Source organism: Protomyctophum parallelum (genome assembly GCF_964188405.1).
Source record: "Protomyctophum parallelum genome assembly, chromosome: 4".
Classification (NCBI taxonomy): Eukaryota; Metazoa; Chordata; class Actinopteri; order Myctophiformes; family Myctophidae; genus Protomyctophum; species Protomyctophum parallelum.
Window position 1 is genome coordinate 4,472,698 of NC_139700.1, and position 22,906 is coordinate 4,495,603.

General features: G+C 43.7%; 1 protein-coding gene across 1 annotated transcript; it reads right to left on the minus strand.

Annotated features, from left to right (window-relative positions):
* Positions 1-1,884: 1,884 nt before the first annotated feature.
* On the minus strand, positions 1,885-22,738 carry LOC310857797 (uncharacterized protein). Its single transcript, XM_083763688.1, has 17 exons — positions 22,203-22,738; positions 22,041-22,132; positions 21,438-21,925; positions 20,848-20,904; positions 20,305-20,401; positions 19,794-20,003; positions 19,499-19,648; positions 18,631-18,751; positions 17,197-17,322; positions 16,325-16,481; positions 12,521-12,728; positions 11,287-11,367; positions 10,193-10,607; positions 8,552-8,671; positions 6,752-6,894; positions 4,597-4,731; positions 1,885-3,740 (listed from the first exon to the last, which is right to left on the minus strand). Exons 1-17 carry the CDS (start codon positions 22,266-22,268, stop codon positions 3,638-3,640), a joined length of 2,769 nt encoding a protein of 922 aa, XP_083619814.1. The 5' UTR covers positions 22,269-22,738; the 3' UTR covers positions 1,885-3,637.
* Between the last annotated feature and the right edge of the window lie 168 nt (positions 22,739-22,906).

Below are 22,906 nucleotides of genomic sequence, written 5' to 3' on the forward strand. Positions count from 1 at the left end.
CTGATCTCGTCCTAGTTGCGCTCGTGTGTGTGTGCGTGTGTGCGTGAGTGTGTGTGGCATGTGTGCTGCTCCACACTGTTGTCAATGTGTTCCACACGCCACTAGAGGTCACCCGGAACCCAACTATTCAACCTAATTTATATGAGTAATGTAGCTCTGTTCCATAGCTCTAATATCTTTGCATTAGAGCTATGGACAAAGCTATGGACCTAGAGCTATGGATCAGAGCTACAAGTAGGGGGGCTCCTTGAAAATAAATTTAAGATACCCATATATTTTAATAATAATTAGCCCTACAATAACATCGTACAATATGATGCACATCTTATTAAATACGATTGTACAAATCTCTCACAAAACATTTGCACAATCTCAGAGTTAAGCAGTATTAACAGTAAAGGGTCCATTCATTTGGAAAGCTAAGGGTCCAAGAGTTGTAGAACAAGAACCGCACTGATTTGTACAATTAAGCTTGTCAAATTGGCTCCTTATACAATGCAAAAAATATCAAACACTTCTCCTTCAAAGTTTTGTTTTATTTTAACAGTTCACCACAAAATTAAGAATACCACAGTGTACAATTATTTGCACTTTCAAGCACTTATGTTTCCACATGACATTTCATGACGTCATCAATCATCCAGTGTCTATTAATAGCACTGGGATGAGTAAGCAGGGATGTACTGTATGTATGTGTGTGTGAGCCAGTGTAGGCATAATACCTGCTAAATTGAACACTTTTTAAGAGGAAGTGAAACTCAAAATATATAATTTTATCATCTGCGTATTAATCAGTGCTACTTTTCCACTCGATGTAGGCCTACGTGGGCACTTTGCCGATGAGTCACTTTCACAGGAAGGAAGTGTCATTCGTTCAGCTGAAAGAAGACCAATAAATAGCATTTACAAACATAAAAAAAAAGAAACCAAAGCGTGGTTATTTTTGCTCCACTCAAATCTTTATTGACATACTATAAAATACAGATTCAGTCATTCTTTGTGCAAGATGGATTACATTCATAGTGGCTGCTGATGTGCAGCGTTTCTCAGGACCCCAGATTGATCTGAATTGGTCCATAGACCCCCATTTGATTTGATTGATCTGGGAGGGACCCCAATCTAAGGGCCCAAATCTAAAATCCTCCGTGTTTTAACCCTGACGGTGTACAAATCCACTGTGTAAGAGTAGTTACAGACCTGTAAGGTCTCTATTTGGTTCCTAACTATCAGCAATTTAGCCTCCTGGGGGGTCCCCGGACCCCACATTGAGAACCAGTGGTTTAGTGGGTAGACTTTAGGGGTGCGTTTCGGAAATGCGCCCTGAACGCACTGGTGTGCTCTCTTGTCGTTCGTTTATTCAGTGCACTCGGTGCGTTGTCGTTCGAAAAATCCAGTGCGCTGCACACTGGGTGTGCCGAGTGCACGCACTGAGGCCCCTTTTCCACCAGTTGGTTCCCAATGTGAACCGGTTCAGTTCTTTTTGGTTTTTAGTCCATGAGCCAGAGCTCCAAAATTGGAACGTTAATTATGAATTGAGTAGGCAAAACCATACCTATATTAGATTGTTATCACCATGAAACTTCCCCAATTGAGTACTTACATGAAGGCAATGATTTATTATATTACAAATTTTACATTTTTAAATATGCAAATGATGTATTATGTAGGAAAATATGCAAAATAATCAAAAATATGAAAAAGGTACTACTCTGGAAGGGTTATCATGTATTAATTTACTTGTATTGATCCTATAAACAATTTAATATAGGGTATAGTTTTGCCCACCCATTTTGGAGCTCTGGCTCATGGACTAAAAACCAAAAAGAACTGAACCGGTTCCCATTGGGAACCAACTGGTGGAAAAGGGGTCTGAGAGACCCTACCCTGAAGCTGGTGTTGTCCAGCGTCGGCGGTGTGAATGCGTCACGGCTGTGGTCGTTCGTAAATAAGGCACACTGTGACGTCACCGCCCGCCACACTCAACAAACTGACCACATTCCCGGTGGTGCGCATTTCCGAAGTCCGAACACACCCTAGACTAGACTGAGAGACCTTTCTTGTAGTCAGGTCACAGGGTCACCTGTCCAGTATGTGTCGACATAGACATAGAAAGGTAGACGCCTCCTTCGGCTCCAGAGTGTCTGTATCTCGAGGGAAGGCAAGCTTGTTTGTTTGTTTATTTTCACTTTCACAAGAATATTTAAAAAATGATACACAAGGTCAATAAAAATGTGAAGGAGAATGCCTAAAAACCCACCAGCGGCTTCAGAAGTCACATTCTACAGTAATATTTGTGCATTCATAGGAAAACGTTGAATATGCAGATCTATTACACTATAAAACATTAGACCTGTCATACAGAGAAAAAAAATCAACATAGACAATATCACAAGTAAAGAAAACAGCAAGAGCATATCACAATAGTAAAACAAAACAGTAAACTGCTAGGGAAAATATTGAATGGACCCAGGTTAATTTGGCAGACTGTATGGAAAGAATTTGGTGTTTAAGAGAAGTGATTTCATAATCTTCTTGAATAGGTGAGCAGACAACTCCTTAAAGGCAGATAATTCCACATTTTAGACCCCCTGAAGCCTATATTAAACTGAGTTTGAGACGTATTGGAGGTCTGAAGTGATTTGAGCTACGTGTTGGGCAATTATGGACCTGAGAATTATACCCAAATAGAAGAAGGGAAGGGTTTTCCCCAATGAGCCATGAACAAATAGACCAATTTGAAGATGGTTCACTTGGTAAACACTGAGGACACCTAATCGACTAAATAAAGGCTGAGATCGATGAATGTCTCGGATGTGCACAAACACAAGTTTCTGAACACGGTATTAATGGTTCAAGTTTGGTCTGATGAGTACTAGCCCAGACTATATTACAACAATGAATTGTCACATAAGGGGATGTTTGGTAGGCCAATCCGAGGCATTGTAAACGTTTGTTTTCTCATGCCAATAAAGCTCATTTGAATTGAATTGATATGTCCCGGAAAAGACCCGCTGTGATTGGCCAGCCGTCACCCTTTGTGATGCAGGTCGCTCCGATGAACTGCAGTGGTGAATGAGGCATTTAGGTTTTCTATCTACAGTATGTGCGTCGACATGTCCCTGAGCAAGGCACTTGTTCTAACCCCCTAACAGCTCCACCCACAAGCACTCATCATGGCCATCTGAGCAACCATCAACTGGGTGAAGTGTGTACAAAATGCACCGAGTTAAATGAACACACGGTATGTCAGTGTAGCCGTCGTAGCGTTAGTGGTCAGTTAGACCCGGTGCCAGCAGTGTGCTCTTGTTGAATCCTTCCTCCCTGGTGCTTTATGAGGGTTGCCAACTGATGTGTATCCTACTGCCAGTGCCAAACACTAAAACCCGCTCTGCATCCTAATTACAGCCTTGTGAGAGAGAGAGAGGTCCGGTTCAACCCAGTTCACCTTATTCGTCCTCATGGGGCAATTGCAGGCAGGTAGTGCAATTAACAAGTAACAAAATACATCAGTGGTGTGTGTATGTGCTTGCCTGCCAGTGGAGGTGCTTTGCAAGTCTCCTTGCAAATGGACCTACAGTATAGCTTTTGACCAGGTGATGAGCCTTGAAACCGATGCCTCTTAGCCACTGGATTGTGTTCAGTGTGTTGCTATGGACACTGGAGCGGGAGGAATCCTTGCGGCCTTCGAGACAGCGTCGCTCTCCTGCGGCGGTGACATCTCTGGACAGTGAGCGGTCGTCCTAATCGGGGTAGAGATGTCACATCAGACGCTAATGCCTAATTCATGCTCCGTCGTACGATGATGTCGCGCGTCGGAAAATAGCTGATCTGCAAGCTCACAATGTCGCATCCTCGAGGGCATTCTAGAGCTTCTAGATTGGCTATTTTCGGGCACATGCCGCCTGACAGTTTTACAATGACTCATGCCGATCAAGGCTTTAGCATCAGAACGGATCCAACATGTGGGTTCATTGAAATTCAGTGTTAGCAAATTGGGTGATGAGAATACAGCACATTATGGAAAAAACAATGCAACATACAATACGCAGATCACACTGCAAAATCATCAAGTGTCAATTTAACCCATTCTGACCGGGCACCCATTTTGGTGTCAGCATCATGTTATGCTTTAGCTATTTAAAAATAGCAGATCTGGCCCAGGCCGTAGCGTAACGGTCTGGGCACCGGACTGGTGATCCAGTCGCGGTGTGCCGCGGGTTCGACTCCCGGACCCGACACGGCCTTTACCGCATGTCATCCCCCCATCTCTCTCCCGTTTCCTGTCAGCCTACTTTCTATCCCTTAAAAAATCAATAAAGGCGTAAGCCGCAAAAAAATATCTAAAAAATAAATAAAAAAAATAGCAGATCTACAAGCTCATATCGCGCCACCGAGTGGCGCGATACGAGCTTGTAGGTCTGCTATTTTTGAAAAATCGAAGAGCGACTGACATTTTTAGAATCTGATCTCAGGTCAGAATGGGTTCATCAGGACCAGTGTGTGTCCGGCGGAAACCTCGTATGAATCTGATCTCAGGTCAGAATGGGTTAACAATGTAAACATGAACTCTTAGTAGGGTTAGCCGTACGTACCCACCTTGAACTAGTTTGAGTCCTTTTCTTTTCCAGTGGAGGAGTTGTCCCTTCAGGGCCTCCGACCTCTACTGGGGTTGATGTTGAAGGATCTCCTGAGTGAAGTAATGTCCTGGCACCAGGTCCTTCTATTTTAACACTGCAAGCAATTACCGGTACAAGTACTTTATGTTCATGTTGACATTTTAATTTGTGACACACGCATGCGCACGCACGCACGCACACTTTTTTATTTGTTTTCATTTGCCACTACACAACTACACAACTTACTGAATATGGATAACGATTAGGGCTGCGTATCTTTAGGTGTCCCACGATTCGATTCGATTCCGATTCTTGGGGTGACGATTCGATTCAAAAACGATCTTTTCGATTTTTCCGATTCTCGATTCAAAAAAGATTTTTTTCCGATTCTAAAGCAGTTTTTTATTTTTATTAAAAACAATTAAATATAATTTTAGCATGATCTACTCCAGTCTTCTGGCATGAAAGCAGAGTACATTTAGTAAAAAGCTTGTATAATTGTAAAGGTTTTATCAACTGAATGATTTAAACACACAAAGGTTAAATCCAAGAGTAAGAACATGTCTCATTTATTTAGCTTGCACAAATTTGAACCAGTACAAAAGTTACAAAATCTCTTCTCACTCAATACCAGTACATAATTAGTATTAAAACAGGTGTAAAATAAATACAATAGGCCCTGCGGTAAGCCCCGCCCGCTCGCACAGCTGCCTCGATACCGTTGTTAAGCAGGACAAACATCAGCGAACCTCCATTGTGGACCGTGTTATGTCGGCGTTTTTCCGAAGAGGAATAGACGCATTCATATCAACAACATTCATACTATAATAACGCCATGGTGAAACGTTGCTGTTGGGCGTCCTGCAACAGTGCTTAATAAGTACCCAGAACGTTTGGGGCATTTCTTTTTATTCCTTTCCCCGTGGGTGCGCACATCATGCACATGTCAATGTTTACATTCTGGAGGTGGAGGACGCGGCGGTCACTCATTCACCCTCCCTGCTACTAAATCATACTATTAACGTCAACTTTTACTAAACAATGTTTAAATCAATCGTCTAATAAACAACTAACAACTTACCTTGGAGCAAATGGTGTGCTTTGTAACTTTCTAATCTCCACGCTCAGTTGCTTGTGTTGGTCTCCAGCCTCCAGTCACGTTCCCTCCCACTGCGGTTCAGAAAAAGAACGCTGCTTACCATTTTCTGCACATTGTATCCAAAAAGTGAAGGTCCGCTAATGGTCTAAACTATTTTGAATTTAGGAACGGCAAATAAAATAGTTTAGACCATTAGCGGACCTTCACTTTTTGCATGCAGAAGGGGGTAAGCAGTTCTTTTTTTTCTGAACCGCAGTGGGAGGGGACGTGACTGGAGCCTGTGGTTGAAGACAGTTATGTGGCTGCCGTCCAACACAAGCAACTAGAAAGTTACAAAGCACACCATTTGCTCCAAGGTATGTTGTTTGTTGTTTATTAGACGATTGATTTAACCATTGTTTAGTAAAGGTTGACGTTAATACTAGTATGATAGTAGCAGGGAGGGTAAACGAGTGACGCCACCGCCGCTTCCTCCTCTAGAATGTAAACATTGTGCGCACCCACGGGAAAGGAATAAAAAGAAATGCCCCAAACGTTCTGGGTGCCTATGAAGCACTGTTGCAGGACGCCCAACAGCAACGTTTCACCATGGCGTTATTATAGTATGAATGTTGTTGATATGAATGCTTCTATTCCTCTTCGGAAAAACGCTGACATAACACGGTCCTCAATGGAGGTTCGCTGATGTTTGTCCTGCTTAACAACGGTATCGAGGCAGCTGAGCGAGCGGGCGGGGCTTACCGCAGGGCCTATTGGCAGGCTTAGCTTAGCTGGTAGTAAATTCACTATGCAGAAACCCATGCCATAATGCATTGCATGCACAGGTAGTACCTGTGCATGTTTTTTTTTTTTTTTTGCACAACAAAAAAATAAATAAATCGATTTTTGGTAAATGAGAATCGATTCTGAATCGGACGGCATTAGAATCGCGATTCTAACTCGAATCGATTTTTTTTGACAGCCCTAATAACGATAGATTCAGATTCAGATCTACTTGGGTTCTTCTATCAGATCCAGAGCCAGTATATTATGGTACCTGAACTTGTAGTCTGGAGGGAGACTCTGGCCCAGTCTGTAGTCTCCTCTGGTTCTAGAGATCTGCTTCTGGAGGGTCCTGGCTGAGCAACAGTAGCCGTTGAAAATGTAATCGGCAAACAGCAGCTTCCCTCTGATATACATCTGTCACATTAACAAAGAGACCTTCATGTTAACTGCGGAAAATACTGTTAAAGGTCATTAATCCTGTTTATGTTGCATCGTCGCCCACATGTTTGCAAGACATAATATATGGCAGCTTACAGTATGGCCATTTCTGGTTGTGATACATCAAAACAGACCACTTCCCGTAAACTGATCTTTGTGTATTCTTACTCAGTTTACAGGGAAGTGATCTCATCTCCATATACAATTCAATTACCCTCCTTCAAAATTTTAATGAATTTAATACATATGCCCTTGGGGCATTTTGTGTTATCCTTTTAGCACCATTGTATAATCGTACCACTGTACTATTTGCAAACTGTTACTAAAGTATTCAATCAATCAACCAATCGGTCGTTTGTCAAACCCTGGCTTCAGCTTTTCACAACTGAAGAACCTGTTTATCCTGTGATAATAGTACCTTTCTCTATGAACAAATTAAACCTGTAAGCCTAAGATCTGAGCGTACAACGATCACTTGTGACTTTGTTCAGGTTGATTTATGACCCAATATCTGCATTGCAAATTTCCCCGTACTGCCATGGCTGTAAGCAAGATTTAAACGTAATGCTGCTGCCACTACTGGATCAATGCTGTCATTCAAGGGCAAAGTACATAACATGCATAACTACAGTATAGTCCCACACACATCCCCTTCTGTCCTGAAACCAACTGCACTGCTGCCACCCAGTGGGACACCATAATGTAGTATATTATGGTACATAATACAGTAAGTTTGCTGATCTTGAGTCTGGCAGTATATGTCTTATATTTTACGTTTCTTACGAAAGCCATCTCACTGACCATCACCATTCAGCCATCTCACTGACCAGCACCATTCAGCCATCTCACTGACCAGCACCATTCAGCCATCTCACTGACCAGCACCATTCAGCCATCTCACTGACCAGCACCATTCAGCCATCTCACTGACCAGCACCATTCAGCCATCTCACTGACCATCACCATTCAGCCATCTCACTGACCAGCACCATTCAGCCATCTCACTGACCAGCACCATTCAGCCATCTCACTGACCAGCACCATTCAGCCATCTCACTGACCATCACCATTCAGCCATCTCACTGACCAGCACCATTCAGCCATCTCACTGACCAGCACCATTCAGCCATCTCACTGACCATCACCATTCAGCCATCTCACTGACCAGCACCATTCAGCCATCTCACTGACCATCACCATTCAGCCATCTCACTGACCAGCACCATTCAGCCATCTCACTGACCATCACCATTCAGCCATCTCACTGACCAGCACCATTCAGCCATCTCACTGACCATCACCATTCAGCCATCTCACTGACCAGCACCATTCAGCCATCTCACTGACCAGCACCATTCAGCCATCTCACTGACCATCACCATTCAGCCATCTCACTGACCAGCACCATTCAGCCATCTCACTGACCATCACCATTCAGCCATCTCACTGACCATCACCATTCAGCCATCTCACTGACCATCACCATTCAGCCATCTCACTGACCATCACCATTCAGCCATCTCACTGACCAGCACCATTCAGCCATCTCACTGACCAGCACCATTCAGCCATATCACTGACCATCACCATTCAGCCATCTCACTGACCAGCACCATTCAGCCATCTCACTGACCATCACCATTCCTTGCCCAGCGTTGTGTCTGTGTTGCAGCAAAACGTTGTGTTGGAGTCCAGGACAGGACCTCCCAGTAAACACCTCATACCTCACCAGGCGGAATGAGTCCATCTGACACTAGACATGAGAGGAGGACGAAGACAAGTCTGTTACTGTTGCACCGTTCTGACGTTCGTCCATTAGCACATTTGATTTCTCCCTCAATATCACCCAGGAGAACCCCATCCCCACCCCTCAGGAGAACCCCATCCCTCATGCCTTTTCTTGAGTTGGTAAATCAAATCATTTGTGTTGTGCTATGCGGTGTATTTTTTTTTAAAACAAAGTCTGGCTTGCAGAAATGACATGTGGCAGCCATGTGGCACACCACTCGTGATGTCATGATGTGGCAGCTATGAACTTGTTGTTTGATGTTTGATTAACCCATTCTGACCTGAGATCAGATTCATACGAGGTTTCCGCCGGACACACACTGGTCTGATGAACCCATTCTGACCCGAGATCAGATTCTAAAAATGTCAGTCGTTCTTCGATTTTTCCAAAAATAGCAGATCTACAAGCTCGTATCGCGCCACTCGGTGGCGCGATATGAGCTTGTAGATCTGCTATTTTTCAATAGCTAAAGCATAACATGATGCCAACACCAAAATGGGTGCCCGGTCAGAATGGGTTAACAAAGCACCTAACCCCCCAAAAACCAAACAGGACCCCAGCCAAGTCCATGGACTTTTAATGTTTGATTTAAGCAGTGATGTCATTTGGCAGCCACAGTGGGCGCCCCTCACTTCACACAAGTGTGCTTTTTACTTAGCTCTGGTCCATAGCCCTAATGCCGTTGCTACCATTGCATTAGAGCTATGGGACATTCAATGAATTGCCCTCTCATTAAATGCAGACCAGCCTCTCGACTTCTGCTAAAATAAAAATAACGTTTTCGCTACTTACCAATACAAAGACGGTTTTGGTCATTGGAAAGACTACTTTCCCTGGTGGACGCACTCTGAGCAGAAAATGATTTTTTTTCACCGGAAGGAAAAATCTTGTCTGTGGGATTCTCTCTTGGCAATATCGGTAGAGGGCGCAGTGGAGTGAGTAAAGTAACTAAAAGTTATTTTCTTCTGGTGAAAACAAAAAATCCCTTTCTGCCCAAAAAGTGCATTTTATAGGTGTGCTCAGAGTGCGTCCACCAGCGAAAGTAGTCTTTCTAATGACCAAAACCGTCTTTGTATTGGTGAGTAGCGAAAACATTATTGAGTTGAGAGGCTGGTCTGCATTTAATGCGAGGGCAATTCATTGAAAGTCCTATAGCTCTAATTCAACGGCAGCAATGGCATATAGGGCTATTATTTTACTATAAGATTTATGCACGCACTTTCATAAGGGGAAGGGAAATTACTTTTATTGCTTCACCCAGCAGATGGCCGCTCAGAATGCCTCTAATGAGCGCGCTTTGATGGGGAACATCGGCGCGTAGCCTGGGCGAGCCTAGGGTCAAACCAGGCGACCGCCCGGTTCCCAGATGGCCTCGTCTCAACCCACCGAGCTACGGTAGGCCACGTCTGAGCCTGCGCGTGTGTTTATGTGTGTAGTAGTCGTTTGTGAACATCTGTGTCAAAGTGTGCAAAACGCCGTTCAGACCTGCGCGCACGGCAAGCTCCTGCCCTTGTTCATGCTCTCGTAGAGCCGCTCGAGCGCGTCCAGCTGGCCGCCGGACAGGGCGTCGTCGACGTGCGGCGGCGTCCCGAGGGGCTGCCGCCGCCGCCGCGGCGGAGTCACGCACACCACGATGATCTGCTCGCTGCAGCGCGCCGGCTGGCCGTGGATGAAGACGTCGTACTCCAGGTCTGTCACGAGCGGCATGGACCTGCAGCTGCAGCAGCACAGCCAGCGCTGCTGCTGCTGCGGCGTCCTCTCCCCCAGCAGCGCAGCCCGCAGCAGGACCGGGCAGCACGCGCTGACGGGGGGAAGGGAAGGAACGGAGGAGGAAGGCTGCGCGGCTGGCGGAGAGGAGGTGGTGACAGCGGAGGAGGGACTCCTGGGAACGACCACTGAACTGGGTGAGGGACGGACGGGGAGCACACAGACAACATGTCGACTGTTGAGCAGTGGTGGAGAAAGTATACTCACATTTCTTACTTAAGTAAAAGTACCAATACTGCTAATGTTACCGTTACAAGGTAAAAGTCCGGAATTCAAAATTGCCTTGAGTAAAAAGCATCGAAATGCACTTAAAAGTACCAAAAGTAGAAAGTACTCATTATGCAGAATTTCAGACGTTTTCAAATGTATAAAGTGTATTAAAATGTTTTGAAAATAGCAGATCTACAAGCTCACAATGCGTTGCATCGCGATTTTCAAATGGCTGAAATGTATATGGGGCTGAAGTTGTTAATATATGTTTTGTAGTAACAATCAAAATCTCCAAAGTAACTAGTAACTAAAGTTTAGGAGTAGAAGTAAAAGTACTGGAAATTGGAAATACCTCAAAATTGTACTACCTCAAAAAAATACAGTACTTTTGTAAATGTAAATGTAAATGTACTTACATGCTCCGGACATAACGTACAAGCTAACAACGTGATGCGTTGCAAGCTTGTAGATCTGCTATTTTCAGCGCTGTATTTTCAGCTAATTTTATACTCGTGATGCAATATAAATTAGGTATGAGTTCAGATGTTAATGTTATGGCAATGAGGAGAAAACGTGGATGAGGAACAAACATGGGGTCTTACTCCAATTTGACGTTGCTGCGAACTCGAAGGGTTCCTATTTGAGTGACATGGGACTCCTCCTTCACACGCTTCTTTGGAGTCCTGATAACACACAAATGCCCAAATTAAAATGACTATAAATACAGTATATTACATAAACGTAACGTTATAACGTTATAAATACGGCTGCTTTAACCCATTCTGAACGGGAACCCATTTTGGTGTTGAGCATCATGTCGTGCTTTAGCTATTTAAAAATAGCAGATCTACAAGCTCATATCGCGCCACCGAGTGGCGCGATACGAGCTTGTAGGTCTGCTATTTTTGAAAAATCCAAGAACGACTGACATTTTTAGAATCTGATCTCAGGTCAGAAACTCAGAATGGGTTCGTCAGACCAGTGTGTGTCCAGTGGAAACCTCGTATGAATTTGATCTCAGGTCAGAATGGGTTAATAGTGGGTACTTTTGATTTAGGTGTATCAATTAGCAGTTATTATTGTTATTATTGACTAATGTCAGTATACTCCCTTCTTCTATAGTTTATTAATATTTGTGAGGAGAGTACCGAGAAACGTTGACAGCTGCAGAAGCACTGTTCCACACGCTGTACACATGCATACGGCCAAAGCTCATTTCCAACACTCTCTTGATGGACATCAGTAGTTGGCATGACTAAACCAGACTCGTTATTAATTTAATTGGCTGCATCTGTCTTTATTCTACTGTGACAAATACACTAATTGGGTCCATTATCTATGTACATTTCTGTTCCCAAACAGAGTCCCAAAGAAGCTGGGTTTTCAACACGTTTTCTCTGTTGAACTCAAACGGCTGTGTTTTAGTGTTAGCCTAGTTTTAGTCGACTAAATGTACAGTTGATTTAGCCGACTAAAATGTATTTTGGCGGGCCTTGATGACGACATAAAGGCTGGTTTTACACTTGGTCGCGTGCTGAAAATAGCCGATCTACACGCTCACAATGCGCCGCAGCTCGACGCGTTGTGAGCTTGTAGATCTGCTATTTTCAGAGACCAAACATAAAATGTCTCTTTAGTTCTACTGGATCTCTTCTCCACCAGTAAGTCCCTCCCTAACATTTGAGTCTAGCTTTTATTTGTTGACGAAATTGTCAATATATTTAGTCATAGTTTTAGTCATCACGGCTTAGTTTTGATATAGTTTATATTTGGGTTTTCGTCGGTGAAAAAGGTCAGTCACCGTCCTAGTTTCGGTGGATGAAATCAACACCATACCGGCGCAGAAGGCAGTCCGCCGGTGCAGACAGGTGTCTGGGCGGGCCCTGCTGCCGTAACTCCACACTGCCCTCCGATGGATGTCCTTGCTGACTGACTGGCTGCTCCGGTGGGGTCAGGGAGGGCAGGGCGGCCGACTGTACCTCTCTCCTCAGCCTGGTCCTCAGCGGGGACTCTGGCAGCTGCTCCGTGTCGGGACACTTGATACCTGAAGGACGGGGAGAGGCCATTCAGAACTGCACACACACACACACACACACACACACTGAGTGACACAAGTGACCGTGAACAGGATCCTTGTTTGAACTGCTCGATAGCGTTGAGGTTTGCACACGTCGGGGGCGATACGGTAACTTTCGCTCTACCGAACAACCCTATGCCGTGTGAGTTTGATTTGTTTCGAAAGTGTCTCGAATTGTTTCGGTATTATTATGTACTATATTCATAGATATTTATATAAAATCGAGTACAAAGTTCATCTGGATTACAACAACCGGCGATTGGAAGCAGTATGCATACAGGTCTTAACCCATTCTGAACGGGCACCCATTTTGGTGTCAGCATCATGTTATGCTTTAGCTATTTAAAAATAGCAGATCTACAAGCTCATATCGCGCCACCGAGTGGCGCGATATGAGCTTGTAGGTCTGCTATTTTTGAAAAATCGACTGACATTTTTTAGAATCTGATCTCAGGTCAGAATGGGTTCATCAGACCAGTGTGTGTCCGGCGGAAACCTCGTATGAATCTGATCTCAGGTCAGAATGGGTTAAACGGTACATCAAAATGTAGAGCAGACCTATGCTAGCCTGGAAACCAGATGAATCTGCCACAGGAAAAATATGGCCTGGTAGATTGGGTCTGGCACTCCCGCCTCACGGTTCAAAGTGAGACTTTTTGCTGTGATGTTGGAATCTGTTTGTAAATCTTCCACACCGAAGTTCCAGACTAATATCTACGCAGTGATATTAGGCCTCTTTTCCACTATGGGGTGGAACAAGAACCAGAACTAGAACTTTCCAGATCCCAGAACTACCAGGAACCTGTGAAGTTCCAGAACCAAGTTCTGCTTCTGTTTCCATATAACCAGAACCCAGAACTTTCAAGAACCTGTTAAGTCTGCCATGACCAGTCTTGGTCATGTACAGCCTGAATATTTCATATCTTTTGTCAGGTGTGTGCTGTGAACAACAAGTGTGACTCAGCCTTTTTACACATTACCACATTTAACCAGACAAGGAAGGTAATATATATATACAAGGAACAAGGAACTGAAAAATTATACTCTGGGAAATCGAAACAATAAAGTTCCTTTAAGGACAGTTAAGGACAGAGTGCTGGTATTCTCTTGTTTAACAGTTTCTTCCCAGACTGCCTGCTTCCTTGATGCGTGGTGAGACGAGAAAAAAGGACGAGACGAGAAAAAAAATGCGATGAGAAATAAAAGACGAGATGAGAGAAAAAAGACGAGACGAAACGAGACGAGAAAAATAAGACGAGACGAGAAAAATGATGAGGAGAAAAAAAGACGAGAGGAGCTGTTTTGGGGGGAAATAGTATACCATCTAATGGCAATTTCATTGGAAAAAAATGCTGTCTGTATTACTCTTATTACACTATTACACTATTATACTTATTACACTAATATACTTATTACACGATTACATTTATTACACTTGCACTTATCGGATTGAGGGAACATAGGGCTGAGGGAACATAGGGTCTGTTTTGAAATGGGAGAACATACTAGGGCTGAGGGAACATAGGGCTGAGGGAACATAGGCATGACCCCGAATTTAATTCTTCCAATGTGTAGTATTGTGTACAGCACATTTCTAGTAGCCTAATGATATGCCTAATGCCTTGCCCTGAAAAAGAAAGAAAATTCTGTTCTGGCAATTTAGAATAGATCATATGGCGCTCTCGCGCGCGAGCACACACACGCAAACACATACACGCACGCAAACACATACACACACGCACGCATACACACACACACACACACACACACACGCACACGCACACACACTCCTATCTGCAGTTAGCCTAGCTGCTGTAGTGTAGAACAACAACTGCAAGCAAACAACTCGTCGCGACAGCTTTATGGCTCTCTCTCTCTCCCTCACGCACACACAAGCTCTGTCTCTCCCTCTCTCGTGGCCATAGTGTTTCTGTGTGCTTTTCCAGGTTATTTTTCTGTGTGTCCGCTGTCGCTGTGTCGCACTTAGGAGTTTAAAATGTGCGCTGTTGTGTTGTGTGCGCTTCTCCTCGCTCCGGTCTCCTCAGTGCTCAGGGTGCTGTCACCTCAGCTCGACCAATCGAGAGCAGCAGCGCTGCTGGCCCCGCCCATAGGTTCCCAGAACTCAGTGTTAGTACTACCTCAAAAGCAGGGCCGAAAAAAGGTTCTGAGAACCTGGTCTGAAACCGTGCCGTACCGCGCTGTGCGCTGTGGAAACAAACCCAGAACTAAAAAAATAGGTTCAGGTTCTGGAAAGTTCTGGTTCCACCTTGCTAGTGGAAAAGGGGCCTTAGTCTGGCCATGCCAGGCTAGACCTATGATTCCTCTGATTGACTTCCTTGACTGTGGGTACTCGGCTACACTCAAAATTTTGGGCTCAGATTTTTTTTTTTTTTTTTTGCTACGTCAGGCTGCTAATGTGTTCTTCAGAGGATGCGATGAAGGCCGAAACACGTCAGCTGCCTGATGAAGCAAAATCAACACTGTCAGGTGGAAACCTTGTATGTCCAAAACCGTAACTTTTCAGGAAATGGAAAAAAGAACCAGCGGATACAATGAAGTTATTATTTAGTCACTCTTTTTAATACTTTTCATTGGTCAAAACCAAATTTTCAAAAAATAACACAAACATGCCTTGATGCTACGAGTATATCGGCTATTTTCTCTGAAACTATGTAAGGCATTCATTTACGCAAATTCTTATTTTTATTTCAAGGTTTCGGTCCGACGGCGATGAAATGTCTTGCACTTTTATCATTTGGATAAACTCATGTTGTGGTTTTTAATACTAGGGCTTATACATCAGTGTAAAATAAACTGAATTAAAAAATAATAATCCAGGAACACTAACAAAAGTTACCATATTACCGGTAGTGTAACCTCATGAACCGTTATATTTTGGTCACATCATAATAGACGAATCAGCCGATGTATAAGCTCACAACGCATTCAGTGAAGAGATTTGTTGGTGTAGAAGGAAAACATGGTTAAAGCGGTTAAGAAGATAATGAGTAATGCATAAAGACTATCGCTGTAAATTTGTGTTTCAGTAACACCAGAAACCTCTGAAATGCATTCAGGTAACATATAATATCCTGGGAACACTACTACAGTATTGGGATCCCTGTAATGTACACTCTGAATGGAGCAGAGACTTGAGAAACATTATATATAATATTATATAACACGATGCTCCCTACGAAGAAGAGCTTTTATTTTATTATATTTACTTTCCCCTATTTTATTCTTTTGTGTTGGTTTTTTGTATTATTGTTGTTTTGTCACTATCTACTTTTTCTCTGTGTTGCATTTTAATGCACTGAAAGAAAAAACTCCTGCACACTGTCTCGGCAAGAAAAAGACGGTGTGCGGGTCTTTGTGCACATCATTTCTAATGCCACACTTTAAAAAAGTGTATGATTCAACTTTTCATGGTTTATATCGTTTATAATTGTTTTAAAGAGTAATTTGGAATCGCAACAATCATTTAATCGCAGAATCGCAATCAATATGATTGGTTGGAGTTAGATACTGTTATGTGGTAATGGTAGTGCTATAGTGCGTACCGGTGGCTATGCGGTAGTGCTCTAGCCAGTCTTCCAGGGTGTTGCGCACTCTGCGCTGAAGTCTGCTCAGCTCCCTGCCACGGCGTGCCCTTCCTCTCCACATCACTGGAGGCTGCTCCTCCAAGCCCTCCACCTCCTTGTCCATCTGGAGAACCTCCTGGGAGCGCACACACACCTGCCACATGTCATTAGACGCACGCTAGAGTGAATTATATAGAACATATGGCATTTAGCAGGAGCTCCTATATCCATAATGACCAGTGTTCTCTAAATACGGTTTGCGATTTACTCAACCACAATCACCCTGACATATTGGTCAATAGTTTTCTGAAAAAAAGAATGTTGCTAAATAGTGTAAATAGCTAGCCTGGTTTGCTGCGTTCCGCGGAGCGAAGTGACATTTCAGACCCGCGGAATGCAGAAAATCAGGCTGGAACCCCAGGCTAGTAAATGACAACGACAACCCAAAAATGTGTTCCCGTCTTAAAATGTAAAAACCCAAAAAGGGGTTCCCATCCGGATAATTCAATAGGATTGTGCTTTACAATTAACCTCTTTCATCCTGGTGTACATATTTTGGGTGACAATCTTCAACATTATCCCATTCTGAACGGGCACCCATTTTGGTGTCAGCATCATGTTATGCTTTAGCTATTGAAAAATAGCAGATCTACAAGCTCATATCGCGCCACCGAGTGGCGCGATACGAGCTTGTAGGTCTGCTATTTTTGAAAAAAAAAAAAAAACGACTGACATTTTTAGAATCTGATCTCAGGTCAGAATGGGTTCATCAGACCAGTGTGTGTCCGGCGGAAACCTCGTATGAATCTGATCTCAGGTCAGAATGGGTTATATTTCTAAAACAGTCTCACCGTGTCCTTTGGCCGGGCGGCATTGGACAGGGCAGAGAGAAACAACTTGACACATTCACTGTGAGTCCTAAAACTGATCATGGCAGAAGTACCACTGAACAGCCTGATTGAGATGACCTCTGACACCTGCAGGGGTACAGAAAGACACAGCATGTGGCTTTATTGTCATGTCACAGGTTTGCAAATGCGAAGAATTATCATTTATTTGTGTGCAAGCTATGTCGTTTTCAGAAAGGGTAAGGATAGAGATAGAAAAACACATTTAGTAGGGGCACGGTGGCACAGTCGGTAGTGCTGTCGCCTCACAGCTAGAAGGTCCTGGGTTTGATTCCCGCTGGGGACACTGTGGGCGCTGGGGGCGTGTTCTCTCCTCTGCGTCATCAGTGCCCATACCCGAGGCGGTGTTGGCGAAAGGGAGTTTGCATGTTCTCCCCATGTCCCCTAGGGTAGGTACCCTCACAAAAAACATGCAGTAATCCTGGTCTCTAAACTGCCTGATGGAGGGGTGTAAAGGAGCAACTTGAACACTCATGGAGGAAGCATGAGTTCAAGTCCGTTGCTCTCCCCAGGTTGGCGGAGAGAAACGGGATCACATTAGATAATTGACACAGGGGTGAAAAATGGGTTACAAAATCGTGGGATGAACATTTTTGAAGTAAAAGAAAAACACATTTAGGAGCACATACCATGAAACGGAGGCGATATTTGGTTTGGTATTATGGAAGTAGGTTATCAATGTCAGGAAACGGTCATACATTGCTTTTGATGCGTTCATGACCATCCGGCTATCCGGGTGACGGCTCTATTCTCAAACAAGCGACCCAGCAGTCGTGGTGGAGTCTCTTTGTGCTGTCAAACGCTGACAGTGATTGTCCATCAGTGCGTCATACGTCACGGGACACATCCCCTGCTTTGTCGTAACGGCCATTAACTTCCCTACATGCACTTTATCACAGGCTATCAAATAACTGAGGGATGCAGGCACTTTGCTCGTCTCGACTGGCGTTGTCATTGAATGGTTGTCTTGTTTCGGAAGTAAGTAGGCTACAGACTTTATGTTGTAAGCGGAACTGGCCTGTTTTGTTACTATGCCGTTGCCAGCAGTTTTGTGTTATGCAGGGACACACCCTACGGTACACATTAAAGTCAGATAGTGTATATTTATTGGTGCTCACGTGTGTTTCATCAACCCAAAGAGAGCACTGTACAGGCAATGTGGTTGAGTTCTGTTGTTAAGAAGAAAAGAAAAGAAAAAGGGATCACTACAAACTGCCACTGTTGTCGGATGAACGAGTTTAGTTTAGCTTGTTTATGTCATGGAAGACAGAGCACATTAATTACATTATTATATGCCAGAGTTAGCAGAAATACAGTACTCCCGTATGCTCCCAAATGGCTCGTCCTCAGCTACGGCTAGCAGCATATTTACTGTACCTGTAAAAGTGTCTTCTCCAACGGCCGTGCTCCAGCCTGCCAGGTCCATTCCTTAGTCACGGTCCCATCTGGCTCAAACATGAGTCCACCACTCTGATCCCACACAGCTGTAATGGTGCCACTAGAGACAGTGGTGGAAAGTAACCAAGTATATTTACTTAAGTAAGTACTGTTGTACTCAAGTACTTTTTTAAGTATTTCAAATTTCCAATACTTTTAGTTCTGTCCTACTCCACTACATCTCAGATCCAAATGTTGTCATTTGTCAAAATTGTCATTTTTAATCCACTACATCTATTTGCAAACTTTCTTTCTAGTTACTTACACTTACAGTACTGTACATAGATTTGGATTATTATTACAAAACATACATTTTGCATCGCTACACAATGCGTAGCGATGTGACTCATTATGAGCTTGTAGATCAGCTATTCTCTAAAGCTTTAGTATTGCATATAGCTTTGCATTTTGAGTTTTTGACCTATATATTTTTAACTCATTCTGCACAATGAGTACCTTAGCCTTTGGTACTTTAAATATATATTGATAACAATACATTTGTACTTTTACTCAAGTTACTGTAGTAGTAAGTTTAATACCCTCACCCATTTTTCCCTCTACACACCAAATAAAAATAATAGCAGATCTACAAGCTCACAGCACATTGCAACGCATTGCGTTGCGAGCATATTTGTGTACATATGATATTTTTGCAGAATGTTCCCCTTTACATGATCTAAGGGGAAAGTTGCTGTGGTCCTTTTTTTGATGTGACTCGATGTCACCTAGCACTACACATATAGATAAATGGTAAATACCAATATTAATAACAAGTGGGTATTTGCACTGAATCCATAAATGGACTAACCTGATAGGGTGTGTAACAGTCCCGTGCCCAAATGCTGTAATACTAGCGAGTGTAACGGGACAGTCGCTGTCACAGAACACATTGGTGTAAAACCCTCCGCAGGGCCAACCCGAGTGGCTCTGGCACACCGCCACGCGACCCGATGGATAGCTGAGAGGTCACGATCAAGGTGTCAAAGGTCAGCCAGGTATATTAGGTACATGTAATCTCCTGCAGTGGATGTTCTGGCTCAGCGGGTATAAACAAGAATGAATATTCAGCATTAAACGTGAGAATAAACATGAGAAAAGGATACTATACGACGGAAGAGCCGTCGTTGATTCTGTAGTGCAGTTTTTGCGACAGAGGGGCCTCTCCCTTCACCTCCGGTATCCGAGGCATCCCGTCCACTAAAGTGACAGGGCGGGCGAGGGTCTTCAAACACGGCTTGTCATCATCACCATAGCAACGAAGGATGAGGGCCTTGTTCAGGCCCTGCTTTGCTTCTTCAGTTGCTTGCTGTTTTCTGTGGCAGATCGATGAGATCGCATTTTTATGTTTAAATGGCCACTTAGCTTGGACTCTGAACTAGTTAGCTGTCTCAGGAGTGTTCACCGATATGGGGTTGCGCCAAAATGGCTCTGGCAGTGGACCCGACACTATGTCAGGTCCACTGCCTCTCCTTTATGAGAGGGAGAAAGCTAGACATATTTTTCTAAGTAAAATGGATGCATAGCATTTAAATTAAAACCCAGGGCAGGGTAACAATTTACAAATTGCATGCAGAAAGTCCAACATAGAATCTCTGATGCGTGTGGACAACATACATAGGAACTGTTGCCTTCTGCAGTCGGTCTAGCACCCATTGACACGTCTGCTGAGGTTTGGCAAGGAATGAGCCCTTGCTTGGCTGAATGATCCAACCTAGACGCAAATAACATTCAACTGACTCAGCACACTGCAAAGACCATGAGTGAATAAAACTAAGTGTAAAAAGAAAAAAAGAATTGGCAAGATTTGTCAAACATTTTCTAAAAAACTACAAGTTTACACAAAGTGCAGCTATTTTCAAATAGAAAGTGTAAAACAGGGCTCATGGCTGTACGGTTACACCTAACTTTGTATCTGTGGCCGTCTTTTTTGCAATGATGGTTTTCAATGGAAATTGAACATTTTCACACAGAAAGCTGCACAATGGCAACGAAAACATTCCCTTCCCATTGAAAACCATTGCAAAAAGACGACTATACCCTAGGCGGTTAAATTGAGACTGAGGATTTTGCAGTTCAGTTCAGGTGCTACTGTACACAGCAGCTGGAGAGGCACAATGAGCTGACATGATAAGGAGATTGTACCACAGCTTACAGTACCTTGCTCTTTGCAGATATTCGATGACATTGAGAAGCTGATTGTCGTGGAAGCATGAGCTGTTGGGAATTAAGTCATTGGAAAGGTCAGGAGATGGTTTAGCTAAATTCCACCCCAGGCATAAAAATCACAACTTTGCATTGGCATTTGAACATACTGTACAGTGTACACAGTTTACTGGCAGTGCCAACCACAGTAGAGTGGGCTCTCCTCTCAATCATGTATTTAAATTAAGACAAATAGGCCTATTGGGCCTGGATAATGTTGTGTTGCATCATGTTCCCGCTATCTTCACACATCCCTGTGTAAACCGACTCTCCCACTAGATTGTAATCATAGATCTGTGATCTCAATTAATGACAATGAGAAGCACTTAAGAGGCGTTCAATCGTTAATGTCCATTTTCATTACTTCTCACTTTCAGCCTGGTGCAGGGTGGGTTCTGAATTAAAACTGCTGGACCGTGGCCCACACAGTCCAGCAGTTTTAACAGCCCACAGTCTGTGGGGCTGGACAAAGGCAGTTCTAATAGTCTAATAGTAGACTTTTATCATTTTTTACACAGACCACGATGACCTATATCCTACTTTACCTTTATTGCCATTAGATAGGCCTCCTGACTTCTTTCTGGGTACATTTGGGTCGGCTTTTGCCTTTCTCTCCGGACGACCGACAACCGGATTTCCATTTTCAGCTTTCCTCTTGTCACAGTTTGCATTCAGCCTTTGAAGGGTTTCGTCAAAGCTCATGATGGAGCCTTTAGACTTTCGACCAGGTTTCAAATGCAGGCGGCGTGGCGCCCATGAGGTCATATCCCGCCAGGAACAGCTCAAGATGTTCACGAACCCGCGTGGAATGCATCTCACCTCAGTCCACCTGTGTTGTGCAAGCAGGCAATCCAGTTCCCGTAGCAGCTGAGGGGCTGCATGCTTGTATATGTCCACCGGGCTGTCATCCATAGCCTCAGATGTCTTTATCTCTGCTGGGTTCGTCTTGGCAGTGGAGGATGCGGTAGGTTCACGTTTATCACTCCCATCACTTGGCACTGTCTGCACATTGTGCATTTCCTTTGCCAAATTGCTGGAAGAAGACCCACTCCATTATTATTATTAGTTAATAAAAAAAAAAGAAATACATACAAATAATGATAAAATATGTGTCCTCATTTCACGTTGTGATAAATTCGAGATTTTACCTTGTAATTGTATCTAATCGCACTCCTCCTGCCTTAGCCGAATTAAAGTGTAAAATGTTGGTTCTTGTGCCTTTTGTCCGATCCCGTCCTGGCTGGAAATATTAAATTAAAATAGTAAAAAGTAGGCTAATGTAGGCCTACTAATGAATGTTTAGCCTTTACCTGGTCAAAGAAGAACAACGGTCCTGATCTGAACTCTTTCAGCGCGCTGCCTGGCGAAGTCATCATTTCTTAAAAGATAGATAATCCAAATATTTTTTCCAAAGATGCGAATAACGAATAATTCAGCCACCGAGTTGTTGTTGTCGTCCCAAACAAAGCCATGATGTAACGTCTCCGCACCGTAGCCTATACTGTAAATGTAACCTTTATCCTCTGAGTGTATCGGCCTGGTTGCCTGGATACACTGCATGCGTGCTGCGCCCGTCTCCAAATGCACCATTACGCGCTATAAATTATCTACTACTCCTGGACTGGTAACAATTTCAAATGCTGTCTTTCTTTACTACCACTATCGCCAAGACTGAGCAAGAGTGCTGGCCGGGCATTATGAAAACACGAGTAATGTGACACATGACAAAGCTGCTCCCCCATGTGTGCAGAACGCCGTAACTTGAGCCGACAATAATTGGATGGCAAATGTGCTTGTGCACAGAGAAAGTTGTTATTCTAGCATTCATTGCAGCATTTACAGGTCATTTACCGAGGACACGCGGTGCCACGATGCGCATGCATGGGTTTTTAATCCAGCTAAAACATTCACTTTTGACTTATCTGCAAAATACTTCTGTAACCGTTATCACAAAAGACGGCCACTGTTCCTTTGATGATAAAATACTGTAGTTCCCCACGACAGGGAGTGTCTC

What these genes read in the sequence shown, in the direction of transcription:
- LOC310857797 (XM_083763688.1), bottom strand. Translation starts at nt 22,268, where the DNA reads ATGATGACTTCGCCAGGCAGCGCGCTGAAAGAGTTCAGATCAGGACCG. An exon ending in GAATATCTGCAAAGAGCAAG is followed by an intron (nt 20,402 to 20,847) that starts GTACTGTAAGCT and finishes ATTTGCGTCTAG; the next exon opens with GTTGGATCATTCAGCCAAGC. An exon ending in TGGAGAAGACACTTTTACAG is followed by an intron (nt 17,323 to 18,630) that starts GTACAGTAAATA and finishes GTACCCCTGCAG; the next exon opens with GTGTCAGAGGTCATCTCAAT.